The 22652-nt window shown below is 35.6% G+C and overlaps 3 protein-coding genes across 5 annotated transcripts; 2 read left to right on the plus strand and 1 right to left on the minus strand.

Moving 5' to 3' along the window:
* LOC104783557 lies at window positions 8870–14810 on the plus strand. 3 transcript variants are annotated; one of them, XM_010508701.2, is made up of 8 exons: window positions 8870–9318; window positions 9394–10407; window positions 10895–11757; window positions 11877–12170; window positions 12253–12534; window positions 13319–13788; window positions 13872–13977; window positions 14063–14810. In XM_010508701.2, exons 3-8 carry the CDS (start codon window positions 10897–10899, stop codon window positions 14774–14776), a joined length of 2727 nt encoding a protein of 908 aa, XP_010507003.1. In that variant the 5' UTR covers window positions 8870–9318; window positions 9394–10407; window positions 10895–10896; the 3' UTR covers window positions 14777–14810. The 3 variants fall into 3 exon arrangements, with proteins under 3 accessions (XP_010507003.1, XP_019100083.1, XP_019100084.1); XM_019244538.1 differs by having other exon boundaries at window positions 8870–9266; XM_019244539.1 differs by lacking the exons at window positions 8870–9318; window positions 9394–10407 and having other exon boundaries at window positions 11084–11163; window positions 11258–11757.
* LOC104783558 lies at window positions 15301–17821 on the minus strand. The gene is made up of 4 exons (XM_010508703.2): window positions 17470–17821; window positions 16826–17337; window positions 15845–16717; window positions 15301–15762 (listed from the first exon to the last, which is right to left on the minus strand). The coding sequence occupies exons 1-4, from the start codon at window positions 17819–17821 to the stop codon at window positions 15301–15303; spliced, it is 2199 nt and encodes a 732-aa protein (XP_010507005.2).
* On the plus strand, window positions 20667–22267 carry LOC104779876 (pentatricopeptide repeat-containing protein At3g26630, chloroplastic-like). Its single transcript, XM_010504298.2, has one exon. It carries the CDS (start codon window positions 20728–20730, stop codon window positions 22069–22071), a length of 1344 nt encoding a protein of 447 aa, XP_010502600.1. The 5' UTR covers window positions 20667–20727; the 3' UTR covers window positions 22072–22267.

Genomic DNA, 22652 nt, shown 5'->3' on the forward strand with positions numbered 1-22652 from the left:
TTTTTTTTTTTTTTTTTTTTTTTTTGCCGTCACAACTGTTTTTATTTATAATATAAGGCCAAAAGTATCAAGCCAAAATTACAAACAGGTCAAAGCCCTACAATCAAACTAAAAAATAAAAAAGTCTAATAAAGCAAAAAAACCAAACATAAAGCCCAGGCCCAGATTGTAAAATTAAGATAAATAAAACGCACACAGCTCTAAACGTGGAAGCTTGCCGTCATCATCGACATGTGTCCAGCTGTTCATCACCGTCTTGGTTACGCCGGTGTTCATCAGTCGCCGGCAAAGAGGAAACACGACAGAATGATATGGTAATCATATGAAAAAAACTTAATGATTCTCAAAATAGCAACTGATGTCATCTGATTCCTACTGAGGATAAACCATTCAGTTCTTTTTTTTTGTAGAATCTTCTCCACGATACCATAAAATCAGATTTTTTTTTTCATCGAATTCAGATCTTCTTGCGCTGTTCATAACTTCTAAGTCTTGATTGATTGTCTAGATCTTGAGATTTCTTCTGACTTAGAATTTGAAATCGAAGCTCGATACTCCTCCAACAGAGCACAACCCCTTTAGAGACTTTATTCTTTGAAATCGAACGCCCCATCTATCATCGCCATATGAGATTTTACCCTTCAACTTTTGACAAAAGATAGAAAAAAAACATAACAAAAGAAGATAAAAAAGCAGCAGAGATTTGCCGAAACTAAAGCCCGACAGGACAAGAAAGTAAGTCTCTTGCTTTCGGGAGATAAGCCAACCACCGCCGCTAAACGTAGCCAGCCAACGCCTCTAAGAAAGCAACCGATGCCGGAAGATAAGCCAGCCAACGCCTCTGAGAGAGAAAGCGATGCCAGAAGATGAGCCAAATAAACACCGCTGAGAAAGCCAGTCGTTGCCGGAAACTCTAAAATTGCTTTCTCTCTCTGAAAGATGTGGAGAGAGAAGAGAGAGAGAAAGCTCTAGCTATAGCATCGTATTATGTTGTTTCCTCTCTCTCTTCTAATGGATACTTTACTAATTTTTTTATTTTCGTTTACTTTACTTTTGTTGTATTCGAGTAAACGACGATGTTTAGAACTGCGAAAATAGTGACTGAAAAATATTAATTTCGGTTAATTTAAACATATGTACTAATAAAAAGTAGGAACTAAAAATAATTTACTAATTAATATTTTTTAAATTATAATTATTTTTTATATTATTAAGTTTTTTTTTTAAAAAGAAAAAAAATTAATATATAAAAATAAAATATATATGTACAACGTTTTACATCAAATAAAAAAATTAGAGAAAAAATTAAAAGTTTCCAATTACGAATGAGTTGAAAGCTTGATTTTTTAGACATCTAAATTTAAAAGTTTTTTTTAGTTTAATACGATTTTTAATTTGAAAAAATTAAAACTTTTTATAACTTGGTGTTACATGGATAATTCACTATTTTATTATTTTATTAACATTATTAATATTAGAATATTATATATATCTAACTAAACTGATTAAATTATGATAGTGTACAAAACAAATTATCTTGCCGTAACCTACAAATTATATTTTACAATTAACAATCTATTACAATTATAAAATTTTACACTAAACAAAACAAACAAAAAAATACAAGTTAAAATTTAATTTAACTGTGTTATAGATTTAACTTAAAATATCCACAAATATTTTTAGTTTAAGAAAATAATTCCGCGGCATACCGCTAAAATTACGGTATGTTCCGATTTCAAAAGATTATAAAATAGAAATTAAGATTTATTTGCTTAAAATTTGGTATAATTTAGTTAATAAAAGTTTCTTTCAAGCTGCTTAACTAACATTTCAAAATTGATACAATAAGCATTTGATTAAGTTTGTAAAAACGAAGGCCCATATTTTAAAATAAGATTAATGGGCTCTATATCAGTCCAGTTAACGGTAAAAGTTGTGGATTCCCCACCATGCAAACAAATAAACGTGTATATCCTACCTCATTCAGGTCGGGTAATCAATTTTCTCCAATATTTTGACCAAATTACCTATTCCAATTTCAATAAACCTTCTCTTTTGTGCATAGTTGAGTGATAATTAGAGTAAATAAAACCAACATTTCAGACATTTTCTTAAACGTCTTCTCTTTTCTCTTTTAATAGTATAGAGATTTGATTTGTTTAATTTTTAGTTTCCTTAAAATATTGTATGACATGGCAAAATCATTGGCTATAAGTATAACTATTTCCTATTTTGTTCTACTTAAGGTAAAAAATGCATCTATACATCAAATCAGATTTTGATGCTTGCTAGGCCACAAACAATTGCTTTGATACCATGTAAAAATGATTTCTTAAAACTTACAAGGGACTTACTTACAATCAAGCACGACACATACGAAAAGAGTTCGCCCTAGCTGTCTTTCCTCTTTGGCACAACCACCGAAGTTTCCTCCCCCGGTGGCGCCGAGCCCGATCGGCGTCGCTGTGACTTGTTTTCTTCATCTCTACGGCTTCCTCTTTCCCTGTAATCTATTTGTTTCCAGATTCAGCTTTATCGGAGGCCTTTTGAGATTCCAGATCTCACCTCTGCCCATGCGTCAACTTCAACCACCATCCTCTCCTTCGCATCTGGTAACTCTCTTCGAGTAATATATCACATCAAGTAACATGTTACTGTTCCAAAGATCCATGAGTGTCCCTCTAGGCCCAGTTTCTGTCTGTCTTATCGCCTCCTCATGTCGTCAACTTCAACATCTTTCCGCTCCTCGGATCCAGATCCTCTAACCAAGTGTTTTGCTTGGCTGCAGCTAGACGGAATCTATGTTTTGACGCTGGCGCCGGTGAACCGCTTGACGAAGAAACATTCGTTCTTGGTGACCTCTGCTTCTCTCTCGGTAATCCTCTGTCCCAGGTTTATTCCCCACTCTTATCTTGGAACCCTGGAAGATACTATAGATAAACTATAAGTCATTCCTGACCTGGAAAAGCCTTAGACCCTCTGTTTTTAACTTCATAGCAAGGCCAAATCGTTTAGTATCTTTGTATCCTGTTTGGTCTAGTCGAGTTACACTCGGTAGCAGATCCCTAGATACTTTGGTTGTGCTTAAATCTTCTTTGTGTCAAGGCCAGTTAAATAGCTGTGTTTGGAAGTTTGCAATGCTGCTCTTTGTTAGTGAATATGAGCTGCCAATCAGATTATATTTATTGCTTGCATTTCCTAATATTTTATCTTACATATCACCAATAGCTCAACTGTTTCAGTGTCAACTTGTAACTAGGCTTAGTTTGAAATCCACTCTTCCCCTTTCTAGTCAATGGTTGATTAGCTTAAGGATACCGATAGTCCGAAGACTGCTAGTGAACCTTAACCACTCTCTGTTGCTAAATTGGTCTAAGAGTATGTTAAGAACCTTGTTACTAGAGTCACTTAAGGATGACCTTCTAGAAGGAGATAGCTTGTTGAAGATTGTCCTTATGATCCCACCTCTATGGAGAGGGGGTTACCTCTGCTTCATAAGCCTCTTCTTTTTTCATCACCTACTGTTTATGGTTTCCACTCTACAACACATCAACTTCTTGAAGTCCCCTCAGTTAAGCCTAAAGACTAGCGGCATTATGACCTCTGCTCAAAGAAGTAGCGGTTCCCGCAACCTCTTCAAGCTACCCTCACCCAAACATAGAATCATTACCACCATTGTAGTGGCCGAATTTCAGAGCAATACAAACCTTGCTCGATCCCTTGGCAAAGCTTTTCCAAAAATATCAGCTTTGGTCGTTCATTTACCACTCAGTCTTTGTTTCAAGACAATGGACATTCTCTCTCCCCTTGACCTTCTCATGGAAGATCCATCGATATGCGATGATAGCTGGATTTGGTAATTGGTTTGTTCTGATTCTAATAGGTGCACCATCAAGGTCATTAATGTTTGGAATTCATATTATGCAAGGTTTGCTAACGGTCCAAAGGACCAAAAGGCCATTCTTCATATACCTCAGCTTCGAGAATAGAAGTGTCTCTAAGTTCCTGCTTTGGTTGTCCCTGTCCGGGCTAAGCAACCTACGACATTGGGTTTTGGAGACCCACGTTCTAATGAACTCTCCTAGTGTTTTGTTGAGTTTACTATGTCGTTTTGTATTCTATGCGGTAGCCAACCGCCGAGGTTCATCCCTAGATATATAGGACTGATACCTTTGGTCCTTCCTCGGGCTGGCTTTCATCCCAAAGCCTATAGGCAAAGGCTTGGTTTCGATATCAAAATTGTGAGGAATAACCATTTTAGAACAATCATTTTCAAAGCAAAGGTTCCTTCATTTTCTGCTTCTTCCAAACAAAGAGGCAGACGAAGTAACAAGAATATCTCCATCAGCCAGCCGGTGGGAGCGAGAAGTTTGGAGCCAAGAGTCAAAGATCCCGAATGGACTACACGATGAAGCAGACTTTTAGAAGGGGGTTCCTTTGGCGCTTGTTCCGTTAGTTTACTTTGCATTTTCAGTCTTGTAAGTTAGTGCAAATGCTGACATCACTACAGCCCACTTTGTTTTCTACCTCCTTTCTGGCGAATGAGACCTATCTGCTTCATTCCCGAGTTTCACTTCACTTGGACACAACCAAAGAAAAAAGGGGGCTTGATCCATCACTTTCAAGTCCAGTTAAATTAGAGAACAAGAGTTATGAAACTACATTCACCGACTCGAACAAAGGTGGATTTGGTAGGAATGGAATGTCATGAACTCAGGATTTGGCCTGGTGCTGATTGTAACATCTGTGAACCAAATAGTAGATCTGTTGTTTCCTCACACGAGCTTGTCTGACCTTGTTTCCCTGGTTTGTTGTGTTGTTTGTGTTGCTTAACATTGGAGTCCTAGTTGCTTGTGTATATAGCCTAGTAGATGGGGGGATTTCCTCACTAAGTATTTATGATAATACTTACGCATCTCAATTGTTGTTTGTGGTGTGCAGGTACAAGACGTGGAATCATGGCGATGAAGAGGAGGATGATCTAGGGTCTCAGTTGTTGTGTTATGGTTGTGTTATTGATGTTGGAACCTTGGATAGAGTTATCCTAGGTTGTTGGATAAAATGGTTAGGAATGTTATTGTATTGATGATATGTTGGTTTTGAATTGTTGGTATGTTTCCACTGTGCATATTGGTTGTTGTTGGTTTATTGATGAATTGGGTTTGGTTGGTTTAATTAAGTAGTATGAGATGCTTAATTATATATTATTATTATTAACAAAAACAGGTTGGGTTGTTTCACTGACTGCGTGCCTGTTGAAGAATGAGCCAGCGACTCATAGGCTCGGCTGAAGGCGAGGAAATCTTAATAGACTAACACGCAAGCTAGGCTGAAAGCAACCCGGGTTATAACAATAGAGATTCTCTTGGCACTTGGGAGTGGTTCAAGCTAATCCCCCCGGAAGTTGAAAGAAGCTCCGACGAGCGGACCCAGCTTTTGGCTCAGTTATAGTCACTCAATTGAAATGTTCGCATTTAGAATGAAGATAGATGAGTAGGGGAGTTTCACTCCTACGTGGTATTCTCTACAAATCGATTCCTTGTTCATCGATCGTACCTTTCCTGATGATCATATGGATCTTATAGGTGGGTTCGGGGCCTGACCAAAAGATATCCCGAATGCTCAAGTTTTTTTTTGTGTTTTTTGGCTTGACTCACATAAAGTATGTGCGTAACTGGCACTATCATGTAGGTTCTTTGATTCAGTGGATGTTACAATGCATTAATCAGATTCTGACCTGAAGCTCAATATATACGAGTGTTATTCAGTGAAATAACTCGAATGTCAAATCATTCACTCGACAAACATAACTAGTTGTTCGAGTAAGATTGGGTTGAAGCGGAAGGATATGCTAGCCCGGTCAGTTTGTGTTTCTTCTGCTTTCCTTAAAACAAAAAAGACATTCAAAAGTTTCAAATCCAACTCCCCCATGCATACTAAAACTAAAAGAATAGGACAAGGAAGTGACATATACCAAGCTTAAGAATTCGCTTTCCAGGACGTACTCCCCTCAGTCACCGGGGGCTAGGTCCCCACCTATTATTCCTATGACACAGGAGTTCCCCGTAATCCAAAATATGATTCAGTACAGAGGCCAGCCATCCCCAAAGTCCTCCAAGTACTTGTTAGAATTTTTCACTGATCAGGTGTGATCAGTCTCCCGCTCAAACATATTTTATCCTGGCGATTGTTGGTCCAACGACGAGACTCTTGTTGATTTGCCTCTTTCTTTCCGACTCTCTACAACGACAGAAATAATCCCTATAAAAATACTACTAGATAAAGCACCAGTGATTTCGTATCTAGTCAAAACCTTGACAATTCTTTTTGAATGACGAAATGGCTCTCCTAATCACGAGCCTAGGTCTAGCTAATTGGCTGCAGGGACTGGTGGTCACTATTGAATCTATTTATTATTATGTTGAATTTGTGTATCAAGATGTCATGTGAGTGTTCATGGGCTTCCAACTTAACCAATTGGAAATGAGTGGAAGAGACCTATGTCCTTTATATACTAGTGCAAGGCGAGGTTGCGCGAGAGCGGTGCAAAAACGCGGGAATATAGCAAGTAAGCATTAAGGTATACTCGACTGAAGGAAGAAGTGGAAAGAAAAGGCTCAAAATGGATTTAGGAGTCTTTGTGCGAGTCGCCGCCAAAATACGCTTCGCCATGTGTAACTCTGTATGGACTCGCGAAGCAGGACTCCGGTGTACAAGATTTGATCTAACTATTGAGTGGGTCCACGGAGCTGCATCCCTACTCACCTGGTCTATGAGCATTGTTCTCTCCAGGAGATTGCCTTGATCTCACAGGTTCCAGAACACTATCAAGCCTTCGTTCCATAGCTCTCAAGCTCCTAATATATGTTGCCCCTATCTACAAGCTCTCAAGCTCCTAATATATGTTGCCCTTATCTACATTTATTGTTTTGATGTTTTAAATTCTGGGAAGCCCCCTCATTTGTTATCCTTTAAACTATCCTATCTACCTTGTATGTTACTCTTTCGTTAATGAATGATAATATCTGTTTGTTCAAAAAAAAACCTATAAGAAAATCAAAACTATTTTTCTAGATATGGTATGAATTAGATTTAATAAATTTTACATATAACTACATAAATTTGTTTTAAAACACTTAATTAACTAATTAAAAAAATCTTGAAATTGAGTAGTAATTAATTACTATGTTACATTGATTTCTGATCTTTTTTTTAACTAGGTAAAATGTATTGAAAATTACATATTCGAGTTGATCAATATCTAGCCATAATATTGTAAAGAAACCCTTACAAAAACCAGACATTATATAAGTGATACAAACTATATTCATTCATCTTTTTTTGATTAATAAAATTGCTATACTATGGTTTAAAGCACTTAATTATCGTATCCAAGAGAAACAATCAAGTAATCAAACTAAATTTTGGTTCAAAGCATTAGTTATCTTATACAAGAGAAATTAATCTTGAAATTGATTTTTGCTCTTTTTTGTTTTAACTAGGTGAAATGTATTTAAAATTTTACCAATTTGAGTTGGTCAATATCTAGCAATAATATTGTAAAGAACCCCCTATAAAAATGAGGCATCATTAACATTAAGTGATACAAACTAAGTTATTTAATAATTTCATAAAGAAAATTGCATCTAAGACGATGAAGACAACTCCTTTGCTCATGGTTGTTGTTCTGTTGATGGCCTTGTCTTGTTCGAATGCTCAACCGATGCATCCTGACGATTGTTGGAATGTGGTTAAAAAGGCACCACATGGATGTTTTAGTAAAGTAAAGGGAATCTTTCACGGGCGGTTTCATGAGATCGAAAAACAATGTTGCATAGTCGTTAATTCATTGGTTGATTCGTGTTGGCCGATCCTCTTCCCGAGCATGCCTTACATACGTTTCATGATGAAGGGCTTGTGCACTATCAAATATGGATTGCATTAATGTGTTGAGTATTTGCTTCGTTTTGATATTTCTTAAAAAATGACAATTTAATATTGAATATAATATTAATATTTGTCAATTATATTAAAACTCGAAAAAGCCTTGTAAAGATTATGGTAACTCAGAAACTAATAAAAGAAAATATATAAAGTTTATATTATTATGGTAAGGAAATTTTATTTTAAGAATAAACATTATATATAATAAAAAATATTTAAACTCTATAAAAAGTCTAAATATTATTATTGGTTTGAGAAATTTCATTTAAAACTAATTATATGACTGAAAGTATCAATCAATAACTAAGTATATGTGGTGGTTATGTTAATCTTCATAATTGCACAAATCTTACGAGAAAAGAGGCAGTGATTTTGGTCTTGAAGTTTGCTGAGAATAAGTTGTGTGTACTTTAAAACAAAAAGTAAGTTGTGTGCTATTTTAAAATAATAAAATTTTGAATGATTATTTAATGGAAGAAAGCAAAGAAATGGACAAAGAAGGAGGAACTATAAGAGTATAAAGAGTATAAAGAATAATTGTATGGTGAAAGTAACGATGATAACTACCATACAAAATTGATAATGAAGAACAAGAGAAATAATATAAAGAATAAATGAAAAACACAAAAACATAACCGGTGTCGTTCAATTAAATATGAGAAAACAAAATTGGTTCATGATTCGTAAACACAATTGTTTTTTTTAATTGTGTATTTGAAATAAAACTATTGTTTTAATAATAATTTAAAGTTTTTCTAAAATAATATTAAGAAATATCCCTAGATAGCACCATTTTAGTTTTTTTTTCCAAAACTAGCACACGTTCAAATTTTTCGAAAGTAGCATTTGTTAATATTAAGCTTATTTTTATTTTATATAATTATATTACAGAAATGCAAAAATTAGTGATGTCTTTGCAATTTCGTTCTTGGCCTCTTTAATTTTCTAATCTCCATAGTCTTCGTCCTCGTGCTCCATTTTCTCCGGTGAGTTTTAACGGCGGAGACAAACTCTTCAATCACCAGTCCTCCATCAGATCTAAGGATTTTGGAAGCCTCGTTGTTGATGAATTTATCCAGTTACTGATCAAGATTGACAACAATGGCCGTTCTAAGGCCATCAATGTATCTGGATCCAATGATGCTCATGTCCACGACAACAACGGTGATGCTCATGTCCAAGGCAACACACTTCATAGATCTCTGACGTCATACAACTGCGAGTAAAGTGAAAAAGGCGTTAGGGATGAAGAAATGAAACATAGACGGATGAAGAGGAACATCGTCTGGTTAACGGAGCAGAGTAGTAAATCTTTCATGGTTGGTCATTTCAAGTAAACAAGTCAAGTATTAAGCTTTTCTATGGATAGTGGTGAGGGTATAATTTTAATTGTTAGTTTATTAGATTTGAATGGTCGTTGATTTGTGTTTTCTGTGTGTGTTACAGCTAATTGCTTTTCAGCTGGTGAAACGGTGAAGACAAGGTCTCCATTGGTGATTTTTATCAGAGGTGGTTTTGGTAGAATCTCAGCTGCTCACACTCATCAAGGTGCTTTCTTTCAGGTCTGTATTTTATACACAACCACTACAATTAGAATCTTTGATTTTCTCTACTATGTCATGAGAATTGTTTTAATGACCTCCTTCAGAACTAAATTGCAGCTTAGATTAATGTTTTCTTCTTACATCATTTATTTCTCACGGTGTGGTTTTATGTATGTTAAGTTATGATGTTGGAGTCCCGTGACATAACCGATAGACAAGTTCACATTGATTAATCATTTTTTTCTTAATCTTGGTGAACCACGGTAATGTGCTCTTTGACTTGTACTTCATTGGTTATGGAGTTAGGTAATAGTGTTGATGAGGCAGAGTACAGTGGGAGAAGATCTTCTGGTTTGGGCTCGTCACTATTTTTGGGATTTTTGAATTTTTATGAACACTTTCCTAAATTATAAGGATGTCTTCCGAAATCTAAAGAAAAAAAAAATGTGAAAATAGACCTGATTGACACAATTTTGAAAAAAAATTGCTCGTTTGACACCCTCTCTTTGGGAAAAATTAGAATAACACAATTTTGTGTTTAAATTACCAAAAGCCCAATTAAAATTGAATAGGAAATAAAAATTAACTAAATGATAAAATAAAAACAAAAAATGTTAAGTCAAAAGTAGAAAAAAAAACCGGATAATCGTGTTTTTTGGTACAAACCGAAACTTCGTTTCTTCCGCCGGCAAAGAACAGGTTTTACAGTCCAGGGAGAAAAGCACGATCTATTGTCATCTTCGCCGGCGAATAAGAAGTGTAATCACCGGTGTTCACTGCTCTAGCCAGATACAGCGGTCGTCGTGGGTTGTTTATTCCGGCGGCGGAATAAGAACCCTAGTAGCTTCGGTGGTGGTTGATTTTCGGATTCGGCGCCGGTGTTCTTGAAGCCCTCGCCATTGTTACACCCTTTGAGGTATAAAAGCTTTCCTTTTGTTGCCTTTTGGCTTAATTTCTCCAAAAAACTCAGATGAAATCACATGTCTTCCCGATTAATCTGTTAAATTGAATTAAAAAGTACTAGGAACTTCCCCTTAATAATTTATTAGCACTGTCGAATTTGTTAAATTATAGTTTAATCATATTTAGTTAGTTTGGTCAGAGTGATTTAGTACAATTGAAAATTGTAGATTAATCCTGCACCAATCTCTCTGTTCGTCAATGGTACATTAGTGTTTCTTCTGAAATTGTTTGATACTTTTTTGAAATTGCAAACCAGTGAACGTCTTTGCTACTTAAATAGGAATTGTGCTTAAATAGGAACTTGCGAATGATTTAGCTTTATCTTAATTGTTGTGTTCATTAGTTTCTCTTTGATTTCTATAAATGAGAGATTTTTTTTTTGGATTAGAAGTATCTAACAATTTTGTGTTACATTTGATTCTTTTTTTTTGTATGTTTAGGAATGGCATCTTCAAGCAATAGCATCAAATATCCTCCTCTACTTTATGAAGAAGGGAAATCGCCTCTCCAACATAGGAGCATGAACCACAATTGTTTTGTGTCCAAAATTGGAATTTTGAGAGAAGGATTAGGGGTGGACGTGTGGGATAAACTCAAGGACTCATCTCTTGGAGTGTTTATAAAGTTTGCTGAATTGGAATACACCTGGGCTGCGCAGAGAGTTCACTTTCTACTCACACATCAGCTGAGAATCAACAACATTCATGAGGTTTGGTCTTTGATCGATAATAGGCCAATTAGATTTTCTTTAAATGAGTTTGCAGAGATAACAAGGTTAAATTGTGATGCATTTGACCTTTTAGAGAACTTTGATGTTGATCACCATGATTTCTGGAAAGAAATGAAAATACCAACAACCCTTGATGGTCCTATGTGGAGTGAGTTGGTAAAGGTTATTGATTCTAGCAAAACATGGCATCTTGATAAGAGGATGATGGTTGGTAGGTTATGTTTGTTGTCAGTATGCGTACATGGAATTCATCATACATCTAGAATCCCGTTGGCAACCGCTAAGAGAGTTTTAGATCCAGTTGCTTTTGAAAAACATCCATGGGGTCGGGTTGCTTTTAGTAGTCTAGTGAATTCTGTGAAGATGGTTGACTATGACAGAGATTCATACACCATACACGGGTGTGTTCATGCTTTGTTAATTTGGTTGTATGAGAGTGTTACTGGAATAGGAGAAAGTTATGGGGTTAGAAGGATAGAAACCACTGGTGTTCCACTTCTTGATTGGCGATCATCTCGAAAACGTATCAACTTCACAAACTTCATCCAAAACGAGAAGAAGTTGCATGGACAGGTTAGTAGTGGTGCTAGTTTGTTACTATCTTTTTAAAAAAAATACTTTTGACATCAACAAATAATTTGTGTGAATTTAAAGTTATTACCAGTGTTAATCACTTTATTCATGGCTTGTAGGTTCGTGTTAGGCATATGGTTCATGTTTCAGAGGAAAACATGTATCCTCTATGGTCTGACACAGATGAGCATACAGATCTACACCTAGACGAGCTACTTAAAGATCTCATTCATAACCGTTTGTCTCTAGATGCTTGGAGTTGTGTCAAAACAGTTGGTATAAGTTCAAAAAAGAAGAAAAGAAGTGCTGAAGCTGATAAGGTGAATGACAACAGAGGGTGCAATCCTAAGAAAAAAAGATTGACAGATAGTGATCCTAAATGTGAACAAGGAGAAAATGTAACCAACATGGAGGTAAGGTTTCGTTTTCCTTTACCGTAATTGATTAACATTTTTTGTCTTCTCTATTATGATATTAATGAACATGTTATTGTAGGATGGTAAGGATGACAAGTCAATTTCTTTGGATATTTGGAGGGCGATTGAGAAAATGAATGAGACTATTTCTGACTTGGGCAAAACACTCAACAGTCGAATAGATGCTTTGGAGAGTAAATTTGAAACATTCGTTGAAAAAAAAATGACGGTGTTCAAAGAGGAGATGGGTGAGAGGATTAAAGCATTGGAGAAAGAAAGAAAAGAGCCAAAAGACGCTGATGTACGGAATGATGCCACTTCGCACACCATTAACGATGATGAGGGAACAAGTAAAACACCTGTAAGTTACATTTTCCTTTACTTCTCATGTTCTGTTGTTGTCTAAAACTTCTCATGTTCTGTTTTTAAAAAACTCGACCACGTCGTTTTATTTTTTTACTTCTCATGTTCTGTTTTTTTTTTTACTTCTCATGTTCTGAATTTATAAAACTTCTCATGTTCTGTTTTTTTTAAACTTCTCATGTTCTGTTTTTTTTTTTACTTCTCATGGTCTGTTTTTTTAAAACTTCTCATGTTCTGAATTTATAAAACTTCTCATGTTCTGTTTTTTTTAAACTTCTCATGTTCTGTTTTTTTTTAAACTTCTCATGTTCTGTTTTTTTTTTTTTTTCTCATGGTCTGTTTTTTTAAAACTTCTCATGTTCTGAATTTATAAAACTTCTCATGTTCTGTTTTTTTTAAACTTCTCATGTTCTGTTTTTTTTTAAACTTCTCATGTTCTGTTTTTTTTTTTTTTTCTCATGGTCTGTTTTTTTAAAACTTCTCATGTTCTGAATTTATAAAACTTCTCATGTTCTGTTTTTTTTAAACTTCTCATGTTCTGTTTTTTTTTAAACTTCTCATGTTCTGTTTTTTTTTTTTTTTCTCATGGTCTGTTTTTTTAAAACTTCTCATGTTCTGAATTTATAAAACTTCTCATGTTCTGTTTTTTTTAAACTTCTCATGTTCTGTTTTTTTTTAAACTTCTCATGTTCAGTTTGTTTTTTTCTTAAACATATCATGGATTGTTTTTGCTTCTCATGTTCGATTTTCTTACCTCCTTGGAATGTTCTGTTCGGTTGCAGTCATGGATTGTTGAGATGAAGCAGACATCACAAGATGAATTTCCAGTTCAAAGGGTGGTGAGGAAGGAATCTGTGAAGGTTGGGAAGAAGGAAACTTCCAAGAAAAAGAAGATTACTGGTCTTGCTTCTGACGATGTTGAGGATATCACTACCCAAGTTCAGAAAGCTAAATTGAAAATAGCTTCCAGTTCTGAAGATACATGGTCCAACAAGGAGGATCAGTTGGTACATAAAAAACTTGAGGTGACATTAAACCGCCTTGGAGAGGCTTTGACGAAGTTGGATGGACCTGGACCTTCGAAGACTTCTAGACGCGTGCCCCAGTTGGCAGGATCGCAGAAGTATCCTTACCTTGGTAACTCGACAGTCAAGCGGATCATTACAGAGGGTGATAATGTGTTAGGCGATCATCTTAAGCCTGTAGATGATGAGAAACATCAGAGACTTCTGGATTTTCTCAGCCTTGACAAGTATATACATCAACAACTCTGAATAGTTTATAAAAGTTACTATCATTATCTATATATGTACTAACTCTTTCTTATATTCACAGGGAAGAGCCACTTAGCACCAGCAACGCAGCTGTGAGATTCTATTGGAAAATTATGACTCCAAGGAAACATTGGCCAAGCTATGACTATGGATGGTTGACAGAACATGTAAGTTTATTTTTGATAATTTAGTATAGGCGTTTATTCAATACTATATTTTCGCTTATTCTAGTTTTTATTTTTTTGAATGTAGCACATGGGTTGTGCAATGGCTATGTTCCGGCGAAGATATATGCGTGAGCCTTGTCCGTATCCTAAAGAGCGCATAGCTTTCTTAGACCAAGATCTGATGACTACATTGAAGAAGGACTACATACAGTTTAATATGGGGCCTAAGAATTTTGTGTTTCGAGATTCCTATGTGAAACACGTTTTTGGTGAATATCCTGAGGAGTCAGCTACGAACAAGAAGTGGTGGATTGATGTGGATAACTTATACGCTTGTCTTTTTGTCAATGGGAACCATTGGGTGGCTTTGGATATTGACTTGCGAGGTAAGAAGATTCACATCTATGATAGCATACCAACCTTGGTGAATGACGAACAAATGGCCATTGCATGTTTGCCTTTAAGGCGAATGATTCCTGCGATGTTAAGTGACATGATTCCTGAGACAAACCGTAAAAAGAGCAGAGCAATGTTGGAATTGAGAAGGGTGAAGAAAAATGTTCCTCGGAATGAAAATCCAGGTGATTGTGGTGTGTATGCTCTTAAGTACATTGAATGTTTAGCTCTTGGGAAAACATTTGATGGGCTTTGCGATGAGAACATGTTGGCTCTTCGGATTAAGCTTGCAGCGGAATTATACGACGAAGTCAGAGAATTAGCCATACCAGCTAATATGACTGATTCACCTCCTCGAGCTAAAGCTATTATCATCCCTTCCCTAGTTGATGAGTCCTTGTAGACTATTTTGTTTCATTGCCTTACGTTTTGTAATAACATTATAATTGTAGACTATTCTTCTTTTGCATGTGAATTTGAACGTGAATGATGATAATATAACTTGAAGACTATTCTTCTTTTGCATGTGAATTTGAACGTGAATGATGATAATATACCTTGAAGACTATTCTTCTTTTGCATGTGAATTTGAACGTGAATGATGATAATATAACTTGAAGACTATTCTTCTTTTGCATGTGAATTTGAACGTGAATGATGATAATATACCTTGAAGACTATTCTTCTTTTGCATGTGAATTTGAACGTGAATGATGATAATATAACTTGAAGACTATTCTTCTTTTGCATGTGAATTTGAACGTGAATGATGATAATATACTCATTTTAAATTTTAAATTGTTACTAACAAAAGAAGTGGAGAATATAAAAGAACTTTGAACTAAAAAGAATTCTATGTCAATGAAAGCATTGTCATTTTCAACAAAAAAATAAAGAGAACTTGGGAAGATAACAAAAACTAGGAAATTATAGAGTACATGTCTTGCGATTATGTCCTACTTGGTTGCAATTACCACATGTGTATTGTTTTCTTGGCTTCTTCTTTTCCATTGCAATTTCCAATGCTGATTTGATTCTTGAATTCTTTGGTCTACCTGGTTGTTGTTTTGGAATCGGTGGTCTACATACCTTCGTTATCACATGTCCAGGAACAGATTTATCAAGCTCCCTTGGCATGATGGCATTCTCGTAGGAAGTGTAAACGTAGTGTTTCCGATAATAAGGATGACTCATTGAAATGCGAGAAATGTTTCTGAATTCACCGGCCGCAATTGCATGTGCACAAGGGAGTTTCTCCAAGTCAAACCTGCGACACGTACACTTTTTATCTTTCAAATTGACAACATGCAGAGATGTTCCACTTGTTACTTGTACTTGGTGTGCATCGATATCTTGGACAGTAAGTAACTTAGCATATTCCACACTGCCCTATAAAATAATAGCGACATTATATTAGAAACTTAGTTGTATAACATACACACTTGCTAAGAAAGGATGAAAACGAACAGACCTGGAGAATTTTCTCTACACCACGAGTCAAGTCTGTTGTCATCTTCAATGCATCAGTCCTTCTATCTGAAAACCACCTAGTCATCATGGACCTTATTTCTTCCAATAGTTGTACAATAGGAAAGCTCCTAGCATGTGACATGACCTTATTCATTGATTCTGCAATGTTGCTTGTAAGCAAGTTGTACCTATCACCTGGGAAATGTACACGAGTCCACATACGCACATCAGCCCTTACGAGGTACTCATGTAGTGCTGGATTCATGGCTTCTATCTGATCAAATGTGGTTTGAAAGTCGATAAGTCTAAAAGCATTTGCCGCCTTTTTAACCAAAGCAAATTCTGCTCGACCTTTAAACCGAACCAAAATATTCTTGTACATATGGTATGTGCATATTCCCCTACTAGACTTCGGATAAACCTTTTTAATAGCTTTCCCAATTGATTTGTGCCTATCAGAAATAATGGAAAGACTTTCATCATCAGGTATCACACAGCTGAGTTGCTTGAAAAACCATTCCCATGATTCATCATTCTCTGTATCAACCACGGCGAAAGCAATTGGAAAAATCTGAAAATTGCCATCTTGAGCTGTTGCTGTCAGTAGTGTCCCTAAGTATTTTCCCTGTAAAAAAGTACCATCCACAACAACCACTTTCCTCAAAAACGGAAATCCCTGTATGCTTGCACCAAATGCTAGAAAACAGTACTTAAATCTTTGAGCTTCATCAACATCAAGCTGTGTAAAAGTTCCAGGATTTGCCCTTTTTATCATATACAAATATGTAGGAAGCTGCTCATAACCACTCTCTGGACTACCCCTGACCAACTCGCGAGCATGCCTTAACGTTCGATATGCTTTCCAATAATCCATCTATCATCAACAAATATTTTTTTTTCATTGTTGTGAAAAAAAAAACGGAATAATGCTAAAGCTAAACAAAATAATCAAAATAATGCTAAATAAATGGAAAAATTATACCTTGATTTGAAAGCGTTTATTTAACGCTTCAGCAACATGCATTGGCAGTACCTTGGGACCAACTCCACCAACAAAATCTTTGTACAACTCTCCTAGAATATGATGATCTGCTTGTCGGGCACGTGTAGAGCGCTCTGTTACAGAACATGTATGTGCTGAAATAAACACACGGACCTCAAACTTTGGAAAGTGATTTATTGTTGCAGCTCTTACCCTCCACTTGCATCCTTTAACCCAACACTTGACAATCAATAGTGTTGGTCTCGATTTGTAAACAAAATAATCAAACCTTTGTACCAAGGTTAGTATCTTCAACCGTGTTTCTAAGTGCTCCTTTGTATCATACATTTGCCCAACAGCCAAATTCACAGAAGACAAGTCTACCTTTGAGACATCAACAGGTTCCTTATTTTCTTCAATATAAAAAGATGAACTCCTGTTCTTCATTGGCAATTGTTGATCCTCTTCTTCTGGTGGAATTCCATACATGGTAAAATTCTCATCATCAGAATCTGTTCCGTCAGAATCATCACAATAATCAAATCTACTATCATCTTCATCGATCTCTTCTTCATTTGTGTCGATGGCCATATCAAGATACTCTTCTCCAACCTGATCATTTTCATCTCTTCCTCGTTTCTTACCTTTGTGATTCAAATCAGTCTGTATTTTCTTCTTCACTTCAACACAAAGTCGACCTGTAACCCTTTCCAATTGTCCCAGAAAAGTGTGCAACTGACGAGAATTATCGATAATAACTGGTGGTGTATCACTGGGTAAATCCTGCAATAACCTCTTCGAGATCTTGTAACTCAAGACAACATCAAATACCTTGTTATCCAGCCTGTAATCCTCATATACCATTTCAATGCAATCATCAAATCTGCTTTGATCGTTACATTGTAGAATTCGTGAACCCCTTTCATTATCAACAACAAACAACCATTTGTTGTTGTCAAAGATCCAATTACCACAAACGAGAATCACATGCTTCATATTCTCTTGGTTGTGTAACAATCACTCTAAAACGTGAAGGAAGATATAGGAAAAAAAAAACCACCTTCAAAGGAAAATAATAGAGAAGTCGATTATGAACCCCAAAAGGAAAGAAAGCATGATTAAATCCACATTGGAGAGGAGGAAGAAGGAATTTATGGAAAAAATAAGATGAACCCAAAAGAGAAAAAAAATTTCAGTCGATATAGGGGGAGGGGAGGGGAGGCACGATACAAAAGAGAAAAAAATAAGGTAAACCCTAGATTCTCGCCATATATGGCAACTGCTACAAAAGTCTGTCGCTTAACTTTAAAAAAATCTGTCACAAAAGGCACTAATAAATCTGTCATTACCCCGAAAAAAAATCTGCTGTCACTATATCAACATAAAACAAATCTGGTATCATTGTATTCATATATAATAAATCTGTTATCAAGCAGCAGATTTTTTAGTAGGAAAAAACAACTGTCATAACATAAGAAAATCTGCCATAACGTATATTGTGCATGTGGGTCAATATAGCAATTTTAAAAAGACTTTCGAAAATCTGTTATCAAACAACAGATTTTTCCATCAATCCAAAAATCAGTCATAACTTACAAAAAATCTGTCACCACTATATGTCAAACTAGCAATTAATTTTACGTTTATAAATCTGTCGCAATGTGACAGATTTTTTAAGTGAAAAATAAAACTGTTACAACAATCATAAAAAATCTGCCACAAAATTCCAAGAAAATTGACTAAAACAATGAAAATCTGTCATGACTTTATAAATAAGTCTGTCGCGTTAAGAAAATCTGTTGTTCACAAAAAAACTGTCGTTACACACTTCAAATAAATCTGCCATAGAAAAAAAATCTGCCGTCAAACTCTGCAAATTAATCTGCCATCTAAAATAAGTCTGCCAAAAAAAAACTGCCATCGACAATAATTCTGCCACTTACAAATTAATCTGCCATTACTTGTATGGCAGACTTTTATAAAAAAAAAAAAAAAAAAAATTGCAGGAATTTTTTACTAAGGGTATTATTGACTTTTTTTTTCCTAACAAAGCAAAAAAGGGTATTTTCGGTAAGAAACTAACCCAATTGACCCTCAAATTTTAGGAGCTAATCTAGCAATTAACTGCTCAATTTGGGTCAAACTAGTGATTTTCCCAAAAAAAAATGAATTTTGAATTTATTGTTTTGCCTTAATGTATCCAATACTCTATTTTTAGTGAGAAATTTGATTTTTTTTGTGTGCATTTCTTGATATTTTATCTAGATATAGAAGAGTAATAATTTGATTTTGTGTCTTCATAAATATTTCTGAAAGCTATCATGAGATTTAAGGTTTCCTTCATAAACACTATCAAATACTTCCAAAATTGAAATAAATATGTTTCTAAATCTTTTTTTGATGTTTTGCCTCTATATGTAAAGATTACTCTATAAGTGAAGGGTAATGATATCAATTTTTATGCATATCTGGGTGATTATCATTATCTAGAATTTTTATGGAGATCATCTTAAAATCCAAACTTTTTATGAAGGTCATCCTGAATTTCGCGGAAACCTTCCAAAATCTTAAAGGAATGTTGGGTGCTGGTTTTTTTAAGTTTTAAGAACACGAGAAAGGATTCTACGAGCTACTAACAAGAGTTTGAATTGAGAAAGAAAGCATCTATAAATAATGATTTTATGAAAATAAATTCCAATTCAAAAGGAACATACATAAAAATTCAGTATTACTACAAAAAATGAAAATCATAAGGAGAAATGTGGTTACACAATTGTAATTGCTTCATCATCTCATCTTTCATTTTTTTTACGTATTTTAGCCAAAACCTCTTGAAACGATGTCTTTGTAGTGCAATCTGATGCAAGAGCTGAACTATATTTTGTTCAAAAAATAAGAGATGTAAGTTAGTAACAACATGTTGAAATACGATCAAGAATTAAGAAATTATGAAGATTTTTACTCAGTCCTAAAACTAGTAGCAAACTAAACACCAACATACAACAAATAAAGAAAAAAACCAAGAAGCCAAAATTATTTAGTGTTCTCTTGATTATTCATCCTTAAGTTTATTTTGTGAAAGTCATCCTGAAGTTCAAGAGAGCTTTCCTGAACTTTGCACATGTAATAACAATGTCATTGAGTTTTGACCAACAACGCGACTGACATTGCAATCATCAGCAGAGGAGCGATTGATGGGCTAGATCACATTGTTCTCAATCACATAGAGAACGACGTTGGATCGGAGATGGAGCTAGGCGGTCATATAGGTGTCGGAAGATAAAACGACACGACAGATGGAAGAAGACCATATTCTCTCTCAATTTCAGGTTATGATTCATCTCCACTTCAGATTCGATCGGATTCGCCGGATTCATGATTGAGTTCACCGGATTCATATTTCTTTTGTTTTTTTTCGCCGTATTCTCTCTCGTTGGGGGAACATCGAGTTTACGTTCTCATAATTTTAACAATTTATTTATTTTTAATCCCTTAATTTTTATTATTATATGTTATACAAGTGTGTGCTAATTTTATCACAATTAAGGATGTATGCTAAGTTTGAAAAAAAAACTTAAATTAGTGCTATTTTTGAAAATCTCCCTATATTATTTCATTTAAATATATCAAATAAATCCACATCATGTTTAAATAAACGTTCGATAATTTTCGTTAAACTTACCACAGAATTTTGATAATTTTTAGTTTAATAGTTCTGAACCGAACCGGTTATCAAAGCACTCCACTCCACTCGTCATGCCGATTGGTTTAACCCAAGAACCGAAAATATAATTCGGTTCGGTACGGTTTATATACCCACGCCAAGTGCTTCATCATCATCCACACACGATCGATCAATCGATTGAATGTGAGAATTTGGGGGATTACTCGTTTATTAATCGATGGCGGCTCCGTCGCCGTCTTCTCCTCCACAATTCCGATCTCTCGAAGCTTCTTACTCTCTCCGAACCTGTTCAAGTTTCTCTCAATTGAAACAAATCCACACCAGAGTCATCAAACACAATCTCACAAACGATCAGTTACTAGTTCGTCAGCTTATAAGTGTTTCTTCTTCATTCGGAGAAACCCAATACGCTTCTCTCGTCTTCAACCAACTTCAGTCTCCTTCTACCTTTACTTGGAACCTTATGATACGTTCTCTCTCTCTTAATCATAAGCCTCGTGAAGCTCTTCTTCTCTTTATCCTTATGCTCACTCATCATCACTCTCACTTTGATAAATTCACTTTACCTTTTGTTATCAAAGCTTGTCTCGCTTCTTCGTATATTCATTTAGGTACCCAAGTCCATGGTTTAGCTATTAAAGCTGGGTTTTTTAGTGATGTGTTCTTCCAGAACACTCTCATGGATCTTTACTTTAAATGTGGGAAACCAGATTGTGGACGTAAGGTGTTTGATAAAATGCCTGGGAGAAGTATTGTTTCATGGACTACTGTGCTTTATGGTCTTGTCTCGAATTCTCAGTTGGATTCAGCAGAGATTGTATTCAATCAGATGCCAAGGAGAAACGTTGTTTCATGGACTGCAATGATCACTGCTTATGTTAAGAACCGTAGACCTGATGAGGCGTTTCAGCTCTTTAGGAGAATGCAGGTTGATGATCGTGTTAAGCCTAATGAGTATACGATTGTTAATTTGTTGCAAGCTTCTACTCAGCTTGGAAGCTTGTCCATGGGAAGATGGGTTCATGACTATGCTCACAAAAACGGTTTTGTGGTTGATTCTTTCCTTGGAACTGCTTTGATCGATATGTATAGCAAATGTGGTAGCTTGCAGGACGCTAGGAAAGTCTTTGATGTGATGCAGAGTAAGAGTTTAGCGACTTGGAACTCGATGATTACTAGTTTGGGTGTACATGGATGTGGAGAAGAGGCGTTGTCTCTGTTTCAAGATATGGAAGAAGAAGCAAGCGTAGAGCCAGATGCTATCACTTTCGTTGGTGTCTTATCCGCTTGTGCTAATACCGGGAATGTAAAGGAGGGTTTGAAGTACTTCACATGGATGATCCAAGTTTACGGTATCTCACCTATTCCGGAACATTATGCTTGTATGATCCAACTGTTGGAGAAAGCCCTCGAAGTTTCAGACTTGGTTGATTCTATGGAGTCTTATCCAAACCACACTACTTCATTTGGTAATGAATACATGGATCAAGTGAATGAAAGACACGAAACTCCGAGCCAGCATCAGATTATGTTCTCAAAGTGGGATACAGGCCGATTTTGAAGGTTCAGTGTCTCTTGACATATATATTTTTTCCAACAGATTCATTGTTCATTTTTGTAAACTATACAAGAAAAGCTCCCGCAAAAGTAGTGTAATGTAATGTACAACTGTAAAAGGAATGGAGTTTAGATTTGCTCAAGCAGTGAAATTGTAAATTCGATTCGATTTTTATTGAGTGCAATTCATGTCTGTGTTACTTGGATTTAACGCGTTAATGGCCTTACTATAACGTAGCTAATGGCCTTATGATTCTGATATATCAATGTTAGTGGAACTTCAAAGAGGATCAGCATCATTGAACAAAAGAGAGTTGACACAGTCAGAAACAGAAATGCAGAAGGAAATATTATTCAGAAATTATTGATGAAACTGAGAGATATTACTTAAACTCAGAAGTCAGAATTTTGGGTTTGGCCAAGTTTGGTTTGAGCAACAGCAACCTCAGCTTGAGTTTTGGCTAATTCATTCTGAGCATTCTGAATTTGAGTTTGAAGTAAATGAATAATGCCAACACATCCATAAACAGGATCATCTACTCTGCATTTTGCTTCAAAGCACAAAGACTCCACTGCTTCAGCTCT

The sequence above is a fragment of the Camelina sativa genome, chromosome 4, assembly GCF_000633955.1.
Source record: "Camelina sativa cultivar DH55 chromosome 4, Cs, whole genome shotgun sequence".
Taxonomy (NCBI): Eukaryota; Viridiplantae; Streptophyta; class Magnoliopsida; order Brassicales; family Brassicaceae; genus Camelina; species Camelina sativa.

Bases quoted from the DNA above. Each gene is read 5' to 3' on its own strand.
- LOC104783558 (XM_010508703.2), bottom strand. From the start codon at position 17,821: ATGAAGCATGTGATTCTCGTTTGTGGTAATTGGATCTTTGACAACAAC. The intron at 17,338-17,469 runs GTAAGAAACGAG...CTGACGGAACAG, and splicing joins GACTGATTTGAATCACAAAG to ATTCTGATGATGAGAATTTT. The intron at 15,763-15,844 runs GTCTGTTCGTTT...ATTATTTTATAG, and splicing joins GTGTAGAGAAAATTCTCCAG to GGCAGTGTGGAATATGCTAA.
- LOC104783557 (XM_010508701.2), top strand. From the start codon at position 10,897: ATGGCATCTTCAAGCAATAGCATCAAATATCCTCCTCTACTTTATGAA. The intron at 11,758-11,876 runs GTTAGTAGTGGT...CATGGCTTGTAG, and splicing joins AGAAGAAGTTGCATGGACAG to GTTCGTGTTAGGCATATGGT. The intron at 13,978-14,062 runs GTAAGTTTATTT...TTTTGAATGTAG, and splicing joins ATGGATGGTTGACAGAACAT to CACATGGGTTGTGCAATGGC.
- LOC104779876 (XM_010504298.2), top strand. From the start codon at position 20,728: ATGGCGGCTCCGTCGCCGTCTTCTCCTCCACAATTCCGATCTCTCGAA.